The 19,441-nt window shown below is 33.7% G+C and overlaps 4 protein-coding genes across 6 annotated transcripts in view; 1 reads left to right on the top strand and 3 right to left on the bottom strand.

Moving 5' to 3' along the window:
- The window catches only part of LOC120771228 (mediator of RNA polymerase II transcription subunit 15-like), a 414,224-nt gene extending 401,418 nt beyond the window's left edge, over nt 1–12,806 (bottom strand). For both annotated transcript variants that reach the window (XM_040099142.1, XM_040099150.1), the window contains exons 1-2: nt 10,764–12,806; nt 4,993–5,991 (exon numbers count right to left, since the gene is read on the bottom strand). In XM_040099142.1, the coding sequence (XP_039955076.1) occupies nt 4,993–5,942 (950 nt within the window). In that variant the 5' untranslated portion in view covers nt 5,943–5,991; nt 10,764–12,806. The remainder of the gene's footprint in view (nt 1–4,992; nt 5,992–10,763) is intronic.
- Nucleotides 12,807–13,340: 534 nt separating this feature from the next.
- LOC120766269 (nucleoporin Ndc1) lies at nt 13,341–15,681 on the top strand. Its single transcript, XM_040091658.1, has 3 exons — nt 13,341–13,976; nt 14,041–14,663; nt 14,734–15,681. The coding sequence occupies exons 1-3, from the start codon at nt 13,588–13,590 to the stop codon at nt 15,456–15,458; spliced, it is 1,737 nt and encodes a 578-aa protein (XP_039947592.1). The 5' UTR covers nt 13,341–13,587; the 3' UTR covers nt 15,459–15,681.
- An 11-nt stretch (nt 15,682–15,692) lies between these two features.
- Nucleotides 15,693–16,517, bottom strand: LOC120766270 (putative OPA3-like protein CG13603). Its single transcript, XM_040091659.1, has 4 exons — nt 16,382–16,517; nt 16,155–16,323; nt 15,946–16,088; nt 15,693–15,886 (listed from the first exon to the last, which is right to left on the bottom strand). Exons 1-4 carry the CDS (start codon nt 16,515–16,517, stop codon nt 15,756–15,758), a joined length of 579 nt encoding a protein of 192 aa, XP_039947593.1. The 3' UTR covers nt 15,693–15,755.
- Nucleotides 16,518–16,691: 174 nt separating this feature from the next.
- On the bottom strand, nt 16,692–18,757 carry LOC120766502 (putative OPA3-like protein CG13603). Of its 2 annotated transcripts, none has more exons than XM_040092057.1 (4): nt 18,541–18,751; nt 18,072–18,240; nt 17,873–18,015; nt 16,692–17,418 (listed from the first exon to the last, which is right to left on the bottom strand). In XM_040092057.1, exons 1-4 carry the CDS (start codon nt 18,680–18,682, stop codon nt 17,096–17,098), a joined length of 777 nt encoding a protein of 258 aa, XP_039947991.1. In that variant the 5' UTR covers nt 18,683–18,751; the 3' UTR covers nt 16,692–17,095. The 2 variants fall into 2 exon arrangements, with proteins under 2 accessions (XP_039947991.1, XP_039947993.1); XM_040092059.1 differs by lacking the exon at nt 16,692–17,418 and adding an exon at nt 17,425–17,626 and having other exon boundaries at nt 18,541–18,757.
- Nucleotides 18,758–19,441: the final 684 nt, after the last annotated feature.

Below are 19,441 nucleotides of genomic sequence, written 5' to 3'. Positions count from 1 at the left end.
CACAAAACCACGTCGCATGATCTGCGAATTTCCTCGATAGTATAGCGGTCAGTATCTTAAGCAAGCGCTATTAACGCAAATTAAAGTTTTAGCAAGATATATTTGTACTACAGTTGGAATTTAGTTTGTTATACATATACATACATACATACAGCAAACAAAGTGTTCTAATTTTCACGACCTCATTTGCGTCTAGGTTTACTTAATAACATTTACATAAATTTAAAAGTTTCAACACACAAAACTATCAAAATAATACAACTCAAACTTAATATACTATATAAAATACCCGCTAGTACAGCAAGCTACCACATTTGATACATTAATAATAAAATAATTGTGTGTTTATCTACTTGCAGATAAGAATGGGCCATAAAATGCTGATATGCTAAATACTATTGCGAGTTACTGTATATGCACAGCATAATGAAAGTGACATATCAGCATTGTGTGGTAAATAAGATTTGTTTGTTTGGCATTTATGAAGTATTCACAATTAACGTTTAAGATGGAGTGACATAATTTGACAGCTACTTGGTAGTACAAATTTCCGTAGAAATAACGCATGTACACATGTATGTATGTATGTATTTTGGAGCCTGCTACATTGTATAATCAGTAGGAATGACTTATTTGTGTTCGAAGAACTTCAAGATAGGAATTAGACTACCATTTGTTGTTAATTTAAGCCAATAATGCAAATATTTGCTTACACGATAAAATAGATTCGTGGAATTTCGTTAGCGTTCGATTTGAAACGCTAAACCAAAACAAAAAAAAAAACACTTTATGGCTGCCAATAAAAGTGCACACTTTAAAGCATTTGCAAAAGCTCCCTACAAATTCGTGACACCGAAATATGTCGATATGTTGTTTTACGTGTTGGCGCTGTTTGACTTGTTTGCGGTGTTAATTTTATTGCTACATGCCTCGCGCATGCGTTACTACCGCATTTGCAATTGACAGGCAGCTAAAAAAGCAGATGTTTATATGGCTGCCGTATAGGCACTCGATCGTGCAACACTTTTAACAAGTCAAACATATACGTGCGCACATACAATATTGAATGTATGTATGTATGTGTTGAGCAACTTTTATTTGCCCAACAACACTAGCAAATAATCGAACAACCGTACAAGCAATCAACGAGCCAAACAGCAAACATAATGTAAACAATGTCTGTAGATAGCGCACATAAGTTTGTATGTATGTGCCAATGTTGAAAAGATGTTGTGTTGGAAAAAAGCTTTGCGTTATTGTAGCTTATGAGTTATTTGTAATTATACTTGATATCAGATACCAAAGGCAAATATTTGCTTTTGGCCGATACTACTCATGTAGTTTATGCTTCGGGAATAATATATACATACATACAAAAACGAAATAAAGCACAACATTTATGTTTACCTAAATCGCACAATAAAACGGGGGAAAATATGAATGCGGCTGCGTGCTGGAAGTCAAGCGACAACACTCATGAAACATGAAGTGAAACACGGCGAAATGGCTGAGCAGCAACCAAGTGGTTTTATTTTCAATGTGCGAGCGCTTGTATTTGGGTTTTATGTGCATATTACATACATACAGGCACACATACATACTTTGTATGCTCGCACGCGCAAAAACTGTAAGGCCAATGAAATAAAGATGAATTCGTCGAATGAATAAGCACACCTTGAATATGTTTTACACACCCATCGGTGCTCCTAGTTGACTTCGAATGTTTACTTTGAGGCACGTTGTATGTGTGTGTGCATATGCGTCCATAAAACGAGTTTGTTTGTATAACGAATATAAAACAGCTGCCGGCATTTTGCCAAAGTGCTCAAAATTATTTTGGAGAAAAAATAATTTTTTGCAAACAACAATTTAAAGAATTTAAAATGCTAAGAAACTTTTTTTTTTTATTTTAAAATAAATTTAAATATTAAACAAATTTAACAAATTAAAGTAAAAAGGCAATTTAAAAAAATCAGTTAAAATTAAAAAAATAAAATAAAATTTAAAATCAAAAAAATGTTTAGGGAAAATATTTTAAAATAAATAAATTAAAAGTTGAATAATAAAATAAAAACAAAAATATATAAATATAAAGATAAAAAAACAAAATAATAAAAAATAAATAAATAAAAATTTAAGAAATATAAAATTTGAAACTAAAACAAATAATTTTTAAGAAAAAATTAAATTCTTGAAAAAAAATTTAAATTTAATAATGCAAAAACAGTTAAAATTTTAAATTCAAACAAAAATAATTTAAAAAAAAATTAATAATGAAAAACAGTTAAAATTAATGAAAAAAATGATAAAAAATATTTAAATTAAAAAAACACAAACTTAAAAAACTACTAAAATTCAATATTAAAACAATTTTTTGGGGAAAATATTTAGAATAAATAAATAAAAAGTCTAAAAAATAAAATACAAAAATAAATATTAAGATTAAAAAAAATAATAAAAAATACATATGTATGTATGTAAATAAAAATTTAAGAAAACAAAATTGGAAATTAAAACAAAAAAAATTTTAAGAACAAATTAAATTCTTGAAAAAAAAATTAAATTTAATAATGAAAAACAGTTAAAATTAATCAAAAAAAATGTATAAAAAACAATAAAAATTAAAATAAATAATTTTTTCTCCAAAAAAAAATTAAACAAGTTAGAGTAAAAACAATTAATAAAAATCAGTTAAAATTAAAAATTACTAAAACTTTATATTAAAAAACAAACAATTAAAATGAAATTAAAAAAAAAAAAGTTTAAAAAATAAAAAAAAATAAGAAGAAAAAAAATTTAAAAAATTAAAATATGAATTTAATTCTTGGAAAAAATTTAATATTGGAAATTTTATTTTTTGTCAAAAAATTAAAATGACCTTGCACATTGCTCTTATTTGTGACTTTTGTCAAAATGTATTAAGCGCCATTTAAGCGATTGGAAAGATAATTACTTACATAAACTGCAACTTAGACAAAACAACACACAGAAGTGTGTATGAAAAAATGCCTTGAGCATTGTTTTTTCCCGTAACTAGCTAGTTGGGGCTTCCTCTTCATTTAAGTATACCATATACTGTGTAGAAATAATGGTAACGCATAACGGGTATAATTCACATGCACTACAAATACCGCTTCGAAAAGGCGAATTGTGTACATAAACACACGTGTCTACACCAACAAGTGTACAATCTCACTGTCATCAAATATTAATTGATTATTCAATAGACGCATACGTATGAATATGCGCAAATATCTCAGGTTACATGCTTCACAAATGGGATTAAAGCCTTAAGAGCGTTACGCAACGTAAGGTTCAGACAAGGGTATACAGCAAATTAGTGCCATTTTAAGACATGCCAATAGAGTAATTGGACATAATAGATGATTAATAGCGGAATGTTGGTCACTAGGGCAATCGAAGGAGCAGATGCCTTACTGCTGGTGGTAGAGTAGTAGTGAGGCAGTATTGCAATCGAATGACAGGCTGTCCTAAGCAAATTCGGCCATTTATTATTTTGTTCCAAACATAAGCAGAATCATCTTCTAATGTGAGCAACAGAATTAATTGGATATAATTAACGAAAATTATTAAAAGGCTATAATTTAGTAAAACAAGAAAACTTCGATTGCACAAACTGCAATACCTTTAACAAATAAAAAAGTTTCCATACAATGACTTGATTTTGATTGGTCAGTTTGTATGACAGCTATATGCTCCGATAAATAAATGAGCGTCTTCCTGGTTGAAAAAGACTTGACATCTACATCTGTATGTATATCTCTGAGAAACAGGTATGTGGTATGGTATATTGTCTACTGGCAAACGGCCCGACTGACATGGCTTAAGCGACTAGCTTGTCGAACTGATCATTTACATATATATGTATATATATAAGTATATACATATATCAATTTGGAATCCAAAGGAGAGTGTGTGAAATGAGTTTAGAGGTGTTATTATCGCACAGGCATGAGTTCTGCAAAAACATCCCAGCATAAGCTGCTTAGACAGGAGTGCACATGCTTCTTAAACGAAAGTATGCGGGTCTCCCCATGGAGGTGTTCGACGGTGGACAGCAAGAATAATCCTATGAGTGCGGTGTTCTAACTTGACTGTATCTGCTCCAGCTGCAACCTAACGACATGGCGACCATATTAGAACCGTATTTAAAGACCGGTAATCAGTCGCCTTGCAAGTGGCTAGCTACCACAGCGCTGCCGGCTAGCAACTTGAGGGTCTTGTTTCTGCTCTGTGCTTTGGTAATATTCCTGGTTGTGTGCGGAGTTAAGGAGTATAGACTTGTAAACGTAAGTCCAAAAATGCTTCGGGTTGTTCACGGTGGTGATTTTAGGGCATCGTCAAAATAATGAATTTTAGTCTGTATTTCTTCGCCTAATTGGTGAATTAGGTCAGCAAGGAAGTGTTTGAAGTACCTTGCAGTGAAGAACCAGGAATGATCCAGACGATAAGACTTCTTGAAATTCAAGATTATGCCTTTTAAAGGAATGTGAAGCTTTGGAGTAATAGAAAAATAACGGTTTTTGGAGAAAAATATTGATTTATGGAAATCTTGTTTCAGCGAGCCATTTTTCGAATCTGGGAAAGAAGAAATAAATGGTCCTAGATCATATGTCAAGCTATATGAGCGTCGAAGTTGAAAATACGCTGCATGTAAAGTTTTTCATTTGTAGAAATTCCTGACTAATATCATCTAAGTTCCTTTGATATGCCAATCATGTAAAGCAATTACTGGTGCTTGGGGTTTTACTGAACGGGTTGGACACTGTGGTATAGGTTAGTGCCCTAAGGCAAGGATAGTGAGTTTTTGTATATCTCGGTTAGGGCAAACCCTTTTCAGTATAGGAAGAAATTTATAAGCGGAATATAAAATTATGCGTTTGTAAGGAGACCAAATGAATTAAATTATATTTGAAGCTATAACAAGCTTTAATTATGAGCTTTAATCTTTCGACTGAAATGTGTACTCACCTTATGTAGATGATTTCATCGTTGTTGGCCTGTCTACGCCAACCCGGTGCCAAATTAGCATTAGTAGCGCTGACAGCACTTGGCTGCCCTACGGTGGAGTTTGTAGTTGTTGCCGTAGTGGCAGCAGATGCAGCACCAACACTCACATTATGAGTGGAAGGGGAATTGCTTATGGTAATATGTTGACGTGAGGCAATTGTAGGTGGCGCTGCCACAACATTATTATTCACTTTTACTGAGTGCTGTTGGGTTTGATGTTGTTGCAAGCGTTGTTGCGGTTGTTGTTGCTGCTGTATTGCTACATTATTTTGTTGTGTTTGCTGATAAATATTCATTGGCTGACTGCGTGTTGCACCATTGCTTGCAGCATATACGGTGCCACCGCCATTTAACAAGCCAGTGGACATCGTTTGCGACAGCGTGTGTTGCTGATTTTGTTGTTGCTGCTGTCGTGACAGCTGTAAATGTTGTTGGTGCTGCTGCTGTTGTTGCTGTTGCTGCTGCAATTGTTTTTGTTGTTCCTGCAGGTGCTGCTGCGTGAACAGTGGCGAATTGGAAGCGACACGCGTGGTGAATTTCCCAGCACGCAATTGTTGCTGCTGCTGCTGATGTGCATGCTGCTGTAATTGCAGTTGTTGCTGTTGCTGCTGGTGCTGCAACATTTGCTGTTGTCCATTATTTAAGTGTTGCAATTGCAATTGTATATGCTGTTGCATCGGTTGTTGCTGTTGCTGCTGTGGCAGCTGCAGCACCGTCTGTTGTTGCAATGTCAGTGCATGCTGTTGCTGCTGTTGTTGTTGTTGTTGTTTCATTGATTGCTGAAATGATTGGCGCAATCCAATTGCATCTATGTCTTGTTGTTGTTGTTGCTGATGATGCGAGTGATTCAGCTGTTGCTGTTGTTGTTGCTGCTGCTGGTGCAATTGTTGGCCAGCACTAGCGGCAGCCATTCTAAATGCACAAATTACACTTGAGTATGGGAACTACACACAATGTTTTCTGAAACGAACGAGAAAGAGTGGAAATAAAAATTAATTAATTTGTGGTTAAACACTATTAGCACATCAATCAACAAACAAAGAACATTTATTTATGCAATTTCATTTGGTTATTTAGCCTATTTAACACATATCACCCTCACTTATAAACTCAAGAATCCATTAATTTTTGTGACTTTTCAATGAACTGTTAAATTCTGCGGAGAACGCGTCCGGAATAGTTTACCCATCAACATCAGCTACCTGCCACACATACACACATACACGACCATCCATTTCACACACCCATGGTTCGTTGAGCGTACGAGCGATGGCTCCTTCCACACACGCCCATATACATACATGCATATATGTATATATGTTTGTTTTTAGGTGCCTACTTGCAAGGGTAACAAATATACCATTTGTGTATTTTCATTAAATGTTTGTTATTCTTCATTCCCTATTTGGCCTTCTAATCCGGAGCAGGTAATTTTTTGCGTGAGCATCGGCTTTCAAGTGTTGCGCAGTGATGACTAAATTTCGGATTATCTTCAATCAGTGCGGGTTATTCCAAACATTTATTCCGATACATTGATTTTGTGAAATTTCGATGAGTCAGTAAAAAATGTTGCCTTCAACACCAGGATGACATTCATGCACATATGTATGTGGTATGCGCCATTGGCGTTAACGCCTCAATTTTATTTTTATTGTAGTTCTTATTTGAAAAATATTTACATATGTTTTCAAGTGTGCGCATCGTTGGACGAACACACAAGTGGTTGTTTCTTCTGGAGTGTAGAATTGCCTACATTTCCTTTTATCCACCGTTGACAGACACAGAGATTAGGTCATCTCTCTTCACTCAAAGAGTTTTTCCAAAAAATTTCTTAAACACTTGTGTTTGTGCCTTAATTACCATATATATACATATAAGCATTTCGTGGTAATATATATATACAGCTGTTGACAGCTAATTGGAAACGACACCTATTTTGAAGTAAAAGATGTTATTTTCTAATAAATGACGTATACTTATTTTATTGAAACCTATGTTAAACTTAAACTCAAATAGTAAACATTTTGTTTCAAATTCATTTTTGCTTTGAAGATTTTAACAAAAACATGTAGAATCAACGATTTGAGTGCGACAACTAATTAGAAACGAAACAAAAAATAATGATAATTTTGCTTCTTGCTTACTTTCAGTTAGTATTTTGTTGGTTATCTCTTTTACTTTAATATTGATTCACATCGATTCCGAAGTTACGTTTTAAGACTCTGACAGCGCACCAATGGTGTAGCTTGCCATGCCGTTTTAATTTCATCACAAAGAACATCCATATTTGGGATATTTTTTATGCGTATGGCTCTTTTAACATCACCCAGAGATGTTCTATAGGATTTAAGTCTGGGCTGGACGATTCCCACTCCACAACATTCATTTTCATTAAAAAACTTTTGTGTCAACTTAGACGTATGTTTTGAATTGTTATCTTCTTTATAACAGGCAAATTTTTCTCAGCCCATGGCAACATGACATTTTTTAGGATGTCGACGTATTTCTCCTTGATTAAAATTCCATCAATCTTATGAAATGGACCAACACCATTCCAGATAAAACATTCCCCCTCCATGATTGATCCTCCACCATACTCAACTACCCGTGAAAGATAGCGAGGATCAAATTCTTGAATTATTCGACCATCAGGACCTAAGCGATTAATTTTTGTTACATCGTTCCAAACGACATACATACCTCCGTTGATGTGTTGTAGAGCTCCCACTCCCGGGCTCCCGGGCTCCCGAAATCCCGGGATCCCGGACTTAAAACTCCTCCCGGGATTTAAAATTAATTTCCCGGGATATTCGGGATTTTTGTCCTTTTTTTTAAACACTTTTAATTATTATTTTTTCAATAACAAAGTTGTATTTACAATAGATGAACATTGCCAAAAAACAATTAGAAAGAATTTAGTACTTTACAACACTGTTTGATCAAAGTTACAGCACTGGTTTGATCAGCTGTTAATTGTCAAAAAGTACAATACTAATGATGTTGAGAATCGCGATATCGATTTAAAAATAATCGAAAATGAAAAGGAAAAAACGTTGAAGGAAGGTTGCAAGAAACTGTCAAAGAATCTCGCGTTTTAAAAATAGATGTCTCATTATCAATAGAGGAAGCGGTACCAAAGGAAATAAATTTACTTCTTGGGGGTGGCGGGCTTGGCAGCAATCTGGAGGTTGCTTGTAATTTTTTAAAGACAATACCACCAACTAGTGCCGAATGCGAGCGTTGTTTTTCAGTGTCTGGAAGCATTTGCACTAAAATCAGATCTAGTTTATACGATGAAACAATAGATGCGCTTGTATTTTTAAAATACTATTTAAAATTAGTTCCTACAGAAATCGATCTGTGATTTTTATTATTTGTTTTTTGACAAAATAATGTACATATGTATATATAATACCAAATACATAGGTATATTTTTAATTTAATTCATGTAACTGATTCGAAATAAAAAGTGAATTATATATTTTTATCAATTTATAAGAAATAATAATAATTATTAAATAATAATTTTTTTGTTATAAAGAACCCAAGAACATGGGCATACTTAATTGAATCTATGTAACTGATTGGAAATAAAAAAAAATAATTTAATTTTTTTAAATTTATAAGCAATAATTAGCAATTTTTACTTTCTCCCGTTTTTCCCGGGAATCCCGGGAAATGAAATTTCGATATCCCGAAATCCCGGGAATTCGAAAACATTCCGGGAGTGGGAGCTCTAATGTGTTGTCTTAGACCAATGAGAGTTGGCAGAGTCTGCGCGTCGTTTCTACGAATTTTAGTCAGAAGTGGGTTCCTGGGTGCTGCCCTGTCGTGGAGTCCAGATTTGACCAAACGCCGGGAAATTGTTTTCTTGGATATTTGAAAATTGTATTCGCCTTGAATTTCATGTAGAATGTCAGTGGAACTATTTTTTGGGTCTCTTCGCGAGTTATTATTAACTCAGCGGTCTATTCTGTTGCAGTTTTTTGAGTTTTTTCTTATTGAAAATAGTGTAAAAATTCTGTATAAGCCTAAGTACATTCAAAACAATTTTTTTTTTGAGCATTTGACCCTATTCGAAACTTCTTTTCACATTTTCCACACTGATGAAGGTCAAAAATGTAATTACTTAGGGTATGTGTACAGCTGCAGCCTTTCCTCATTAAAAAACTTGAGTAATACATTTTAATATATGTACATATTTTAAGCCACAACTTTGAAACACACGCTTACTATAAATCAGTAATATTATTAATAAAATTTATCACCTTGCGGAATTTTAGATCTTTAAACAACTGTTTCTAATTAGCTGTCGCACTTAAGTCACCTTCTATATAAGGCATTTACTATTTGGGAAAAAATTAAAAGAACTTTAACTTTACAACTACAAAACTGAGCGAATTTAGTAGTAAATACAGTAACACGTACAATGCAAGACTTCTAGGAATATATATAACGGTATACATAACAAAAATTTTTATCATTATACTCATCAGTCACCTAAAAAAAGGGAGCGTTTCTAATTAGCTGTCAACAGCTGTATATATGTTATATGTATATGCATTACAGGATTTCTGCCTGATTTGAAAATTTTGAAACAGAAACGTCCCTTACATATGCTGTGCTTGAAATAAGAAAAAAGGTTGCTAGAAAAAATTACTCGTACATATTACATACCGAATTGTAAGATAAACCATGGAAAATGACATTAAAACAATCGGTCATGTATACTTTCATCTCATTCAAGGCAAGCGAGAAAATAAACTAACATATTGTTTAAAAAATGTGTATAACTTAAGGGATTATATCGACTTTAAAGTAAAAAATGCTTTCCATGACATTTTTTGAAGATTAATTTTATTTATTAAATCAAATAAAAATATGTTTACATATAAAATGCATTTTAATAATCGTTAATTCAAAAAAGGTGTTTTCGTGAAAAATTTACACTTTAAAGTATTTAAAATCGATTTTTAAATATACATATATCTTGTTGTAATTTTAGCACTTATATTTTGTGATCACAACCTAAGGGTATACTATGGAAATATTCAATTTTTTGGCATAATTGAGAAAATTGGACATTTTCCATAATACAAATTAGCTTTAGCTGATAGCTGTCAATACAGGTTTGCAAATAATACACTTGAAATATAATTTAAATTAATTATTTTTTGTTTAATTTTGTTAACGAGAGAATCTTAATTAAAAATAATTTTCAAATTTCCAGTACCAAATGTAGCATTAAAATGTTAAAAATAAATTTTCAATCTCAAATATCGGATTGGAAAATTAAAAATACATGGATATATATTTTTTAAATATTTTAGTAACTGATAAATATTTAATTCTGATTTTGAGATTTTAAAATTTGAATCCAAAATTTATTAATAAAAAATTCACAACAGTGTTTAACGAGCTCTCAGACGGTTGTAAACAAATATCTAAATAGTATACGAAGTTGAACTAAGATTATAGAGAACTATTACTAGGTTTACTTTACAGCTTAAAGAAGAAGATAATAAAAAAAATTAAAATCACAATCAGAAGGTAACTGCGAAAACTGGTTTCTTATTCATACAATACGGCACAGATTATTTGCTCCATTATCGCTTAAAATATTAAAAGATTAGACACACACTCGTAACTAAATCATTTCAATGATTGTTGCTACACAGTTTGCATAACATTTTTAACCGGTTTGCATAAGCTCAAATAGCAGCGCCACTCACCTGTTTATGCAATAATTGTTGTGAATCAAAAGTCAAGCGCTTCATATTCCAACAACAATGGCATCGCAAATAAACTGCTGCTGCGGGGTGATGCACGACACAACGCTAACAAAGCGCTGGGAGATTTACACGATTTTACCAAATGAACGCACTAACTCAAAATATATACAGGCACACACACATCTTTATTAACGGCGATCAATAAAAAATTTTCGATTGCAGAGCATTAAAAGACGACAATATTTCTCGCACTTTTTCACACACACGCACGCACTCCGAGCTTCAGCGCACGAAGCAAGTAATAATTTGAATATTTCAATGAATTGGCACCGTTTATGATTAATTTCAAGCAACTCAATGCTCGTGTTAATTGCTCAGAAAATTTATTTATTTATTATTTACAATGAAAAACGATGTTGACTAGCACAAACGATTTATCTTCACTTTATTTGATTTAATTAAATATTTTTTTTCTGTTGGTTTACCGAAGAAGAAGAAGACGATATACCGATAGTAGCGAGAGTTAACGATACGTAACGCGAGAGCCGAACTCATAAATGTGACGATTGGCGAAGAGGAGAGCCACGAAACACGCGACAGCAACGCTGCTGTAGCTATTGGGTTGATAGCAGCAATTCAATGTTGGGTGTTGGGGGAGGCACCACCACAACTACTACTACTATGGACAAAAGCAGCAACACGCGCGAAAGTAGGTGAGTGGAGCACACACACCTAAAAAATGTTGCGGCTGTGGTGACTGCCTGCTTCTGCTACTCACACTGTTTGTTTTCCACTGCTGCTATGCTCTTTGGATTTTCACGCTTTTACGCTTTTAGCATTAGCACAGCAGACATTCTGCCATAAGCTCACCGATGCACCTCAATTCTAATTGTTTTGTTGTATATTTTTGTATCTTGGAATGATTAATTTTTCGCGTTTTCGTTTACGCTTTTTTCTTGTATAGTTGTATACACAAATTACCGTTATACTTATTGGTGCATCTGCTTAGGTAATTTATTTAGTTTTATTTATTACTATCAATTTATATTTGTAAGGGCTGGTACACCGCTTTTTCACTACACACTGTGATGTTGATAAGAAATTTCTACTTACAATATTTAACACTTTGTGTCCATTAAAATTTCACTTTCATACTTTCTATGTATTTTTAACGAGAAATCGTTAATTATGCACGCCTGTTATCAAACAACTGAAATAAATGAATAATTAATATTTCGGTAGGTACAGCACCTGTCCGCAGCGGGGAGCACGAGAATACTTAATTATGCTTGCACAAGGACGATCCAACAGTCAGCGGTGTGAGCCCTATGGGCTTTTGCAAGTGTTCTGCTCTAATGACCAGCGCAGCAGCTGTTTATGTTTTTATTTTTTTTTCGTTTGCTGGTCAACAAGCGATACATGCACTGTGGGTATTGCAGATATACATACGCACACATACACAAAAATACTTTCCCCTTTAGCGCACACTTCGATTTCAACACCACTTTGCTATGTATGACCTCAATATGTGCATGTTATATTTTCGTACAAATGTAAATATTTTCAACGACATATTCACGCAAACTTGTATTATCAGCTACTGAATTTATTTATTATTGTATTAGACATTGATATTTTGATGCTGCACTTTTATAAATTTTCACACTTTTGACATGTTCAATTAACTCAAATATAATTCATTCACTTTCGCAAATGAATCTAAATTTCTTCTCTTCGTAATCTCACACTTTATATTTGTTGCTATAATATGCTTCTTCTTATTAATATTTTTCTTCTCTTTCCACTATTTTACTTCCCATTCGCATTCATATAAATTCACTCACTCATTCACCAATTTGATTATTATTGATATTTAACTGCAATTTGCCATGCAAATTTACGGTGAAAACTATTTTTCAATAAATATTAATTTTACCTGCACTTTTTGCACAATTGGAATTTTATTTTATTTTTTTAAACCATTTATCGGCACAAATTTCAAAGACTTTCGAAAAAATTTACGCGTAACCGTTGTGCGGACGAGCACTCAGCACGAAATTCAATACAAAAGTGAGAACCAATTATTTTCTGACTATCGTGCTTTCGTGCCTGGCTCGCTCGTTCATTCTTCGTGCGTTATCATCGTTTATTCGCTGCTCGGTATCGGATTTTATTATTGCGACATCTATTGTGGAAGTAAAACGAGAATTGACGAAACGTGATAAAATGTGAGCAAAACAAAAGACAAAATTATCTACAAAAAACATCCAAAATATTTAAATAAATTGATTGCAAAAAAAAATTTTTATTGTCAGAAGCAAGAAACAGTGGTAATCACTCTTGGTTAGCCAATTAGATATTAACTAATTTTGTTTTATTGTTTCTTCCAAATGTACCCGAACTATTATGTGAAATTTTTGAAGAGAAATCTTTCCTTATATTTTCTTTTTTAAGTTAAATAAAATTCTTAAAAAAATACAATTACAAAATTCAAATAACTGATTTGGCACTACTTTTTGTAAACTGATTTTTGAATTGGTCAGCACTTACATAGCTGTCAAAACCATCTGTTCGCAATTTGTAAATTGGCGCTTATAACGCACAATTGGCTGCTTGTGAAAGTTCGTGAAGAAACAAAACTTTTGTTTATATTACTAAAAAGTAGTTATTTTTCCTCGTTTTTTACAACATTAATGGTTAACAGTTGAAAAGTATTCAAAAAGTGACATTGAGCAGGACACTCAAACTAACCTCAACGAGCCGGCGATTCGGCATCACGCATTTGTAAAATATTTAACAATTATAAATTTATTCGGATAACGACATGTCGTTAATAGTAGAATGTAAAAAGCTGTGCTTACGTCGTTGCATGCTGGCGCTATCTTACAGCATAGCCATGCAATATTTGCTACTTGGCTTTTTCCTTTTCTTCGTCAACTTTCACGTTCTGCATCCTTTGAATTGGATAAGCGGTTCAATAAGTGTGCTGTTTTCGTTCTATACCTGGTTCAGCATTTTACCGCTGATTGGTTCCGTCGTCTTATATAGCATTTTGTTGGGGAAATCATTTCTCACTGTGAAACGCTACTATCCAACATGTTTCCAATGGTTCATCTACACAGCGCCACGAAAAGCATTGTTCTTTACTCTACATTTACTGGTTGGTTACTTAACCGCTTGGCTTTATACGAGTTTTTTGCACATGGATTACCGGTAAGTACTTGCGAATACACATTGTTTACAAGGCAACAAGGCAATTAATTTTCTTCCTTTACAGTAATATTGTATGCGAATGCTTTGGCACAAAGTGCATAAATAGTCGTTATTTATTCTTAATTTGTGTGGGATTTTTCGCTGCTTGCTTGCATTTCACCAGAGAGAATTTACATACTGATCCCGAATTGGAATTTCCCATAATTCAGGAGTTAATGCTAATTCGAATTCGTTCTCTTATTTACCGCACCTTATACAATTCATTTTTGAAATCCTTCACGCCTACAATATGTTTTGCACTAGCTTACTGGCTAATTGGTGGCATAATAAATCGTTATTTTGCTGGTGTTTTCGCGCTGGATGTTGATGAAAGCGCATTATCATTTATTTCTATTGCTGTAAATGTGCGGCTTTTGTTCTATGGTTGGATCTTGGCAGCGCAAATTTTAAGTAATATGCATCTGATGCATTGTTTCTTCGCCATACATCTTTCGGAGGAAGTTACGTTTATTATTGAACGCAAGCCAGTGTTGTGTGGCACTGGTATAGAAGAAATAACTTTAGTCGATGCACTTAACTCGTCATTAGTGCCAGTGGTGCAGAATTTGGGTGCCCGCGATCTGTATAATTTGTCCAGCAACAAAATGGACACCAGGCGCAAAGAAATTTTTGCACTGTCAGTACCAGGTAATCTTAAATACCATCCATTCGTTGTTTTTTGTTTGTTTTTTAGTTAAAAATTTTTATTGACATTTAGGTGCGCATCCATACAATTGGAATCAGCTTTCTTCTCAATGCTTAAGCCTTGTCAACGCCTTTACCGAGGAATTAGCCGCATCTCTGAAAAAGATTTCAGTTGTTAAAACAGCGCCACTTTTTTCCACCATTAAGCCTACCACCGCTACCGAAGCTGCTGAAAAAATTTTGCTACGCCAATATAATGAAACCTACGGCATTAGACGCATGATGACCGAAACTAGTCAAGAAAATACCGAGACGGTAAAGAAGATGTCACCAGCTTGCAAGCGTATACATGATCAGGTTGAAAAAATAAAGAAACAATTTGAACAGACTTTGCGTGCTGCCTTCCGTACGATTCCCGGTCTGTATTTCATGTTTGGCGAACCAGAGGGCGCTAAAACCGCTTACTTACTCTCTAACTCGGAAACGATTTTGTGGATAGTGCAAGGTTTGGCCGGTGTTTGTACAGCTTCGTTGACGGAAGACAAATATGGTGTGGTACAAGTAACGCTACCACATGTAATCAAATCATTGCTGACACTCAAAACTGAATTGGATAAATTGAACAATGTTAATTTGAATGGCAGAAAAATGGATCGCAATTTCATCGCACTCAAAAATGGCGTCAAACGCAGCTTGTACAATATCTGCACAGTTTTCAGCGACTATCTGCGTGAAATCGTCGATAACTCGGAAGATTTGCGGAAGCTGCAGTGCTATGTGCACTATGTGGAAACGTGAGCAAGAACTTGTAACTTATGCTAAATTATTCAATGAGTTGACTGTTTGTAAATTAAGTTTGGTTAAACACTTAGAATGTAATGTAATATATAAATATGTACGTTTTTTCTAACTCAATTAAATTTTAAGTCAATACAAATTCTGTGCGAAATAAAGTTAAGTTTTTTCTATGCAATGAGAAGTAAAACTATGCTAAAACTATTAACTAATACAATGAAATACAATGAAATACAATGAAACATTTGATATTTTTGTAACCGATACATTTTAATTACAAATGTCAGGGAGCAAAAGAACTCAGATTGTCACCTGCAATTGTTTGTCACTTGTTGGCACCGTTACTTGCGTATCAATCGATCTGGTTGTAATAACTGGCCGCAACAATTTACTTTCGAAGTACTCCGGCTTTGGCACTTTAATATCTTTGCCTGAGTTGAAATAAGTAAATTAGTAGAGATATTTGAAGCATTTAATTTGAACTGCCCACCTAAAGATTTAAGCGCCTTTCTAATTTCTTGTATATATTGCTCCTGATGTTCTATCGTTTCTTCCATTTTTAAAATATTGTTTGTTAAATTAATTGCTGCTTGAATTTTTTCATCCCTTTTACGACGTTCGGAACGCATTTGTCTACATTTACGTCGCGGATAGAGCAATTCAATATTTATTAGTGAAAATTCTGTTTGCACAACTAACCGTGAAACTTCCGATACAACTGCGGCCCCACAGATTAAGAACAGCACAAATTCGCCCAACATACTGGCGCCCAAATCAATGGCAGCCGCTTCTGACAGTGGTTTTATATTTGTTGGTTTGCCCATCTTCATGGTCCACATCATTGTTCTGGTCTCCATTCTGTTGTACCCTTTGAAGGTTTACACACAACTTGAATTGTACCATAAATCTTTCGGCGGTTTACTTACATTGTGCCGGTGGTATGCAAATATATTCACGAAAAATTTTATTATCCTTCGCTTTTTGCTTAATAAAATTCGCTACATATTTACTTAGCTGGCGGACGGCCAACATACCAAGTTTAAACACGGGTAAGGCGGGCATTTTGACAAAGTTTTTTAATTTTTTCTGCTTTCACTGACAGTCTCAACTATTTGTTGTGTTGTTATTATTTTTTTTTTCCGGCTCATTGGTGAGTTGGAAAGTGTAAAAATATCTATTTTAGTGTTTTATCGATAATGTTTAATTGTCCGCCACAATTTTCAATGAAACAATATATTACAATAAATATTTTAATTAACACTTTTTATTCAAATTTCAAGCATTAAAACACTTTTTGGTCCTACAAAATAAGCAATATTTACAACCAGAATGTATGAAACATACATGTACATATGTATGTGCAGTGCTGAACTAAATGTACTCGATAACAAATAATCACACTTTAAGCGCAAATGCAAATTAAATCCTCAGGTAGGATGGAAAATAAAACTTGTACGTTTACATCTTTTGATCAATGAGTAATTGTAATACACTTTTTAAATAAGAATTACAAATACGTAAAAAACTTATAATTACACTGTAGAACGGATGTTTTATTTTTGTTTTGAAGCCGTTTCGATTGCATATTCCAACTTGGCGAGCTCATTATTCAACTGGAGTAATTGACGCTCTTTGGCTAGTCACTGCGCTTGTGAGTTTTTAAGCTGTTTTGTAGTAACATTTTTTTGCACCGCTTCGGCTTCCACATGCACGTACGGTTCGATGTTGTTGTTGTCGAAGTCATTGCTTATGGTTAAAGGTAGAGTGGTTTCTTTGCTCTTGCGTCCATCAACAAAAACACGCGTCTCTAAGAAATTTAATGCTCTGTACAGTAGGCCACCATTCGGATCATAGTCACCATCGAAGTCTTTGACGACGGTATTGGTTTGATCGGGAGTATTTGGATTGAAAGGCTGGTACTCAGCGATTGTTTCGCGGGTCCATTTGAATATATTACGCGATTCTGCATAGAAATATATATATATGAGCGCTTAAAATTAATATACACATTTGTCAGAGAAATTCGCCAGTCTACGCTTGCTTCATAATACTTTGCGTTGACTTTTTTGGCGCTTCTGTGCCCGATGAAGAATCAGCAGCAGCAGCTGTATTTGCTGAAGATGCTTTATTGTCTGTTGTGTTGGCCAAAACTGGCGTACTTATTGGTTTTCCTGAGAGAAAATAGGCAAAACATAGAATTGTATTGGTTTGAAATAGGAAATCTCGTATTCGACTCGGTTAACAAATACGTTTTCTAAATTGTTTACAACCAATCTATGGCGTCTGGTTCAACAAACAATAGTAACGAAATAACATTTTAATAAATGGTAAACAAAAACTGTGCAATGATTCCAAACAAAACTTTATCACACAACATAGCATCATCAGCGAACACAGGTTAGGATTAACAAAATTACCTAAATCTGCCAGCGCACGCGTCATTTCCCTAATTTGTGCATCTTGGCGTTCCAAACGGAAGCCCATTTCAGCCAGTGTTATTGCTAATTCGGCTTTTTCTTGGCGAATTGTTTCTTGCTTTTTCGCTTCATTGTTAGACTGGCTGTAAATGAAGAATTATGTACATGTTATTTAAGTATTATGCAATTTTAAACAAACCGCGTATATTCGAATATAAGTACTGCAGCACCTATCACAAAAATAATGGCTTCGCCAAGCAAATTGGCCCCCAGCTCAATAGCCATAGCCTCGTTAAGCGGCGGCACTGCTACGGGTTTGCCCAAATTCAGCGCCCACATTTTCGTTTTTACTTCAACCCAATTGTATACTGTAACAAAAAATAAGCAACAGCTTATTTCATAAAAATAATAATAATATTTTAAGCAAAAAGTAAGCTTGAAAAGTGCTCTCTACTTTTAGAATGACGTTATTGTGTTTTTTACAAGGATAACCAATCTCTTCACATATGTACATACATGTGAATTTAGTAACATCTTATTAAGTTTATTAAAGTATATATTTACATTAATTTTTACATTTAATGAATTACAATGAGTAGATATATACACTCATTTATGTTTCACACCTTTGGAGCAAAGTGATAACTTATAAATCTTGATGTACTTACATTGAGCCGGTGGCATACAAACGTATTTGCGAAATATGGGACTCTGCTTGGCATTACTCTTAATTACGTTAGCTATAGGTTTGCTTATCTGTTTTATGGCCAAAACACCCAATTTGGCGGCGGGAAATGCGCCAATCGCCATCCTACACAAAGGATTTTAATAACTTTTATGCTGTTATATGAATATATAGCAAGGAGTAGATTTACGTAAACAGCTGACTCCTTTGGGTTTTTTTCATTGACATTTGCTTAACCCGCGCACGCTCAAACATATCAGTTCCCAATTGGTAAACACAAATAGGTGCATTTTGCAAGTTTTTAAGTTAATTAATAAGTTTTTGACATTAACATTAATCTTGAAGTTGACAGAGTTCTGCTGATTTTGGAAGTAATAAATGTAAAACAGTTTACGAGTAAAAAATATTGCTTACAAGAAATTTACCGAACCTACTTAACATTTTTAGACAATTTCAAAACATAAAGTTATTGCAATTAATTTTGACAGAAAAACTAAAATTAGTCATGTTCAGTAAAACCCATAATAATCAAATTATATGTATGCAACTCCATAACCTCAAAAATTAATGTCCATAAAATAAGTGCAGTTTTGCTGTTTCATCAAAACAAAACTAAATTCTCATAATCCAAGCTTTCTCACAGTGTATAAACTGTCAATTGGAAACGACCTTACGCACAAATTACCTGTGTTTACGAATGTGTGAGAAAAACAAAAGACCATGTTGACAAATCGTGGTACCATATTTCATTGTAAAGTTAAAAAATGCCTTTAAATAATAAAAAATTAGAAAGCAATAAATTAAAATAAACAAATTAAATAGTATAAATGTATATTTATACAAATTCGCTTAACTTTACAGAAAGTAGTAAAATGTTTAAAACT

The sequence above is a fragment of the Bactrocera tryoni genome, chromosome 1 (genome assembly GCF_016617805.1).
Source record: "Bactrocera tryoni isolate S06 chromosome 1, CSIRO_BtryS06_freeze2, whole genome shotgun sequence".
NCBI classification, from domain to species: Eukaryota; Metazoa; Arthropoda; class Insecta; order Diptera; family Tephritidae; genus Bactrocera; species Bactrocera tryoni.
Note: the sequence above shows the minus strand (reverse complement) of the source record. Positions and strands in the feature narration are given on the sequence as shown.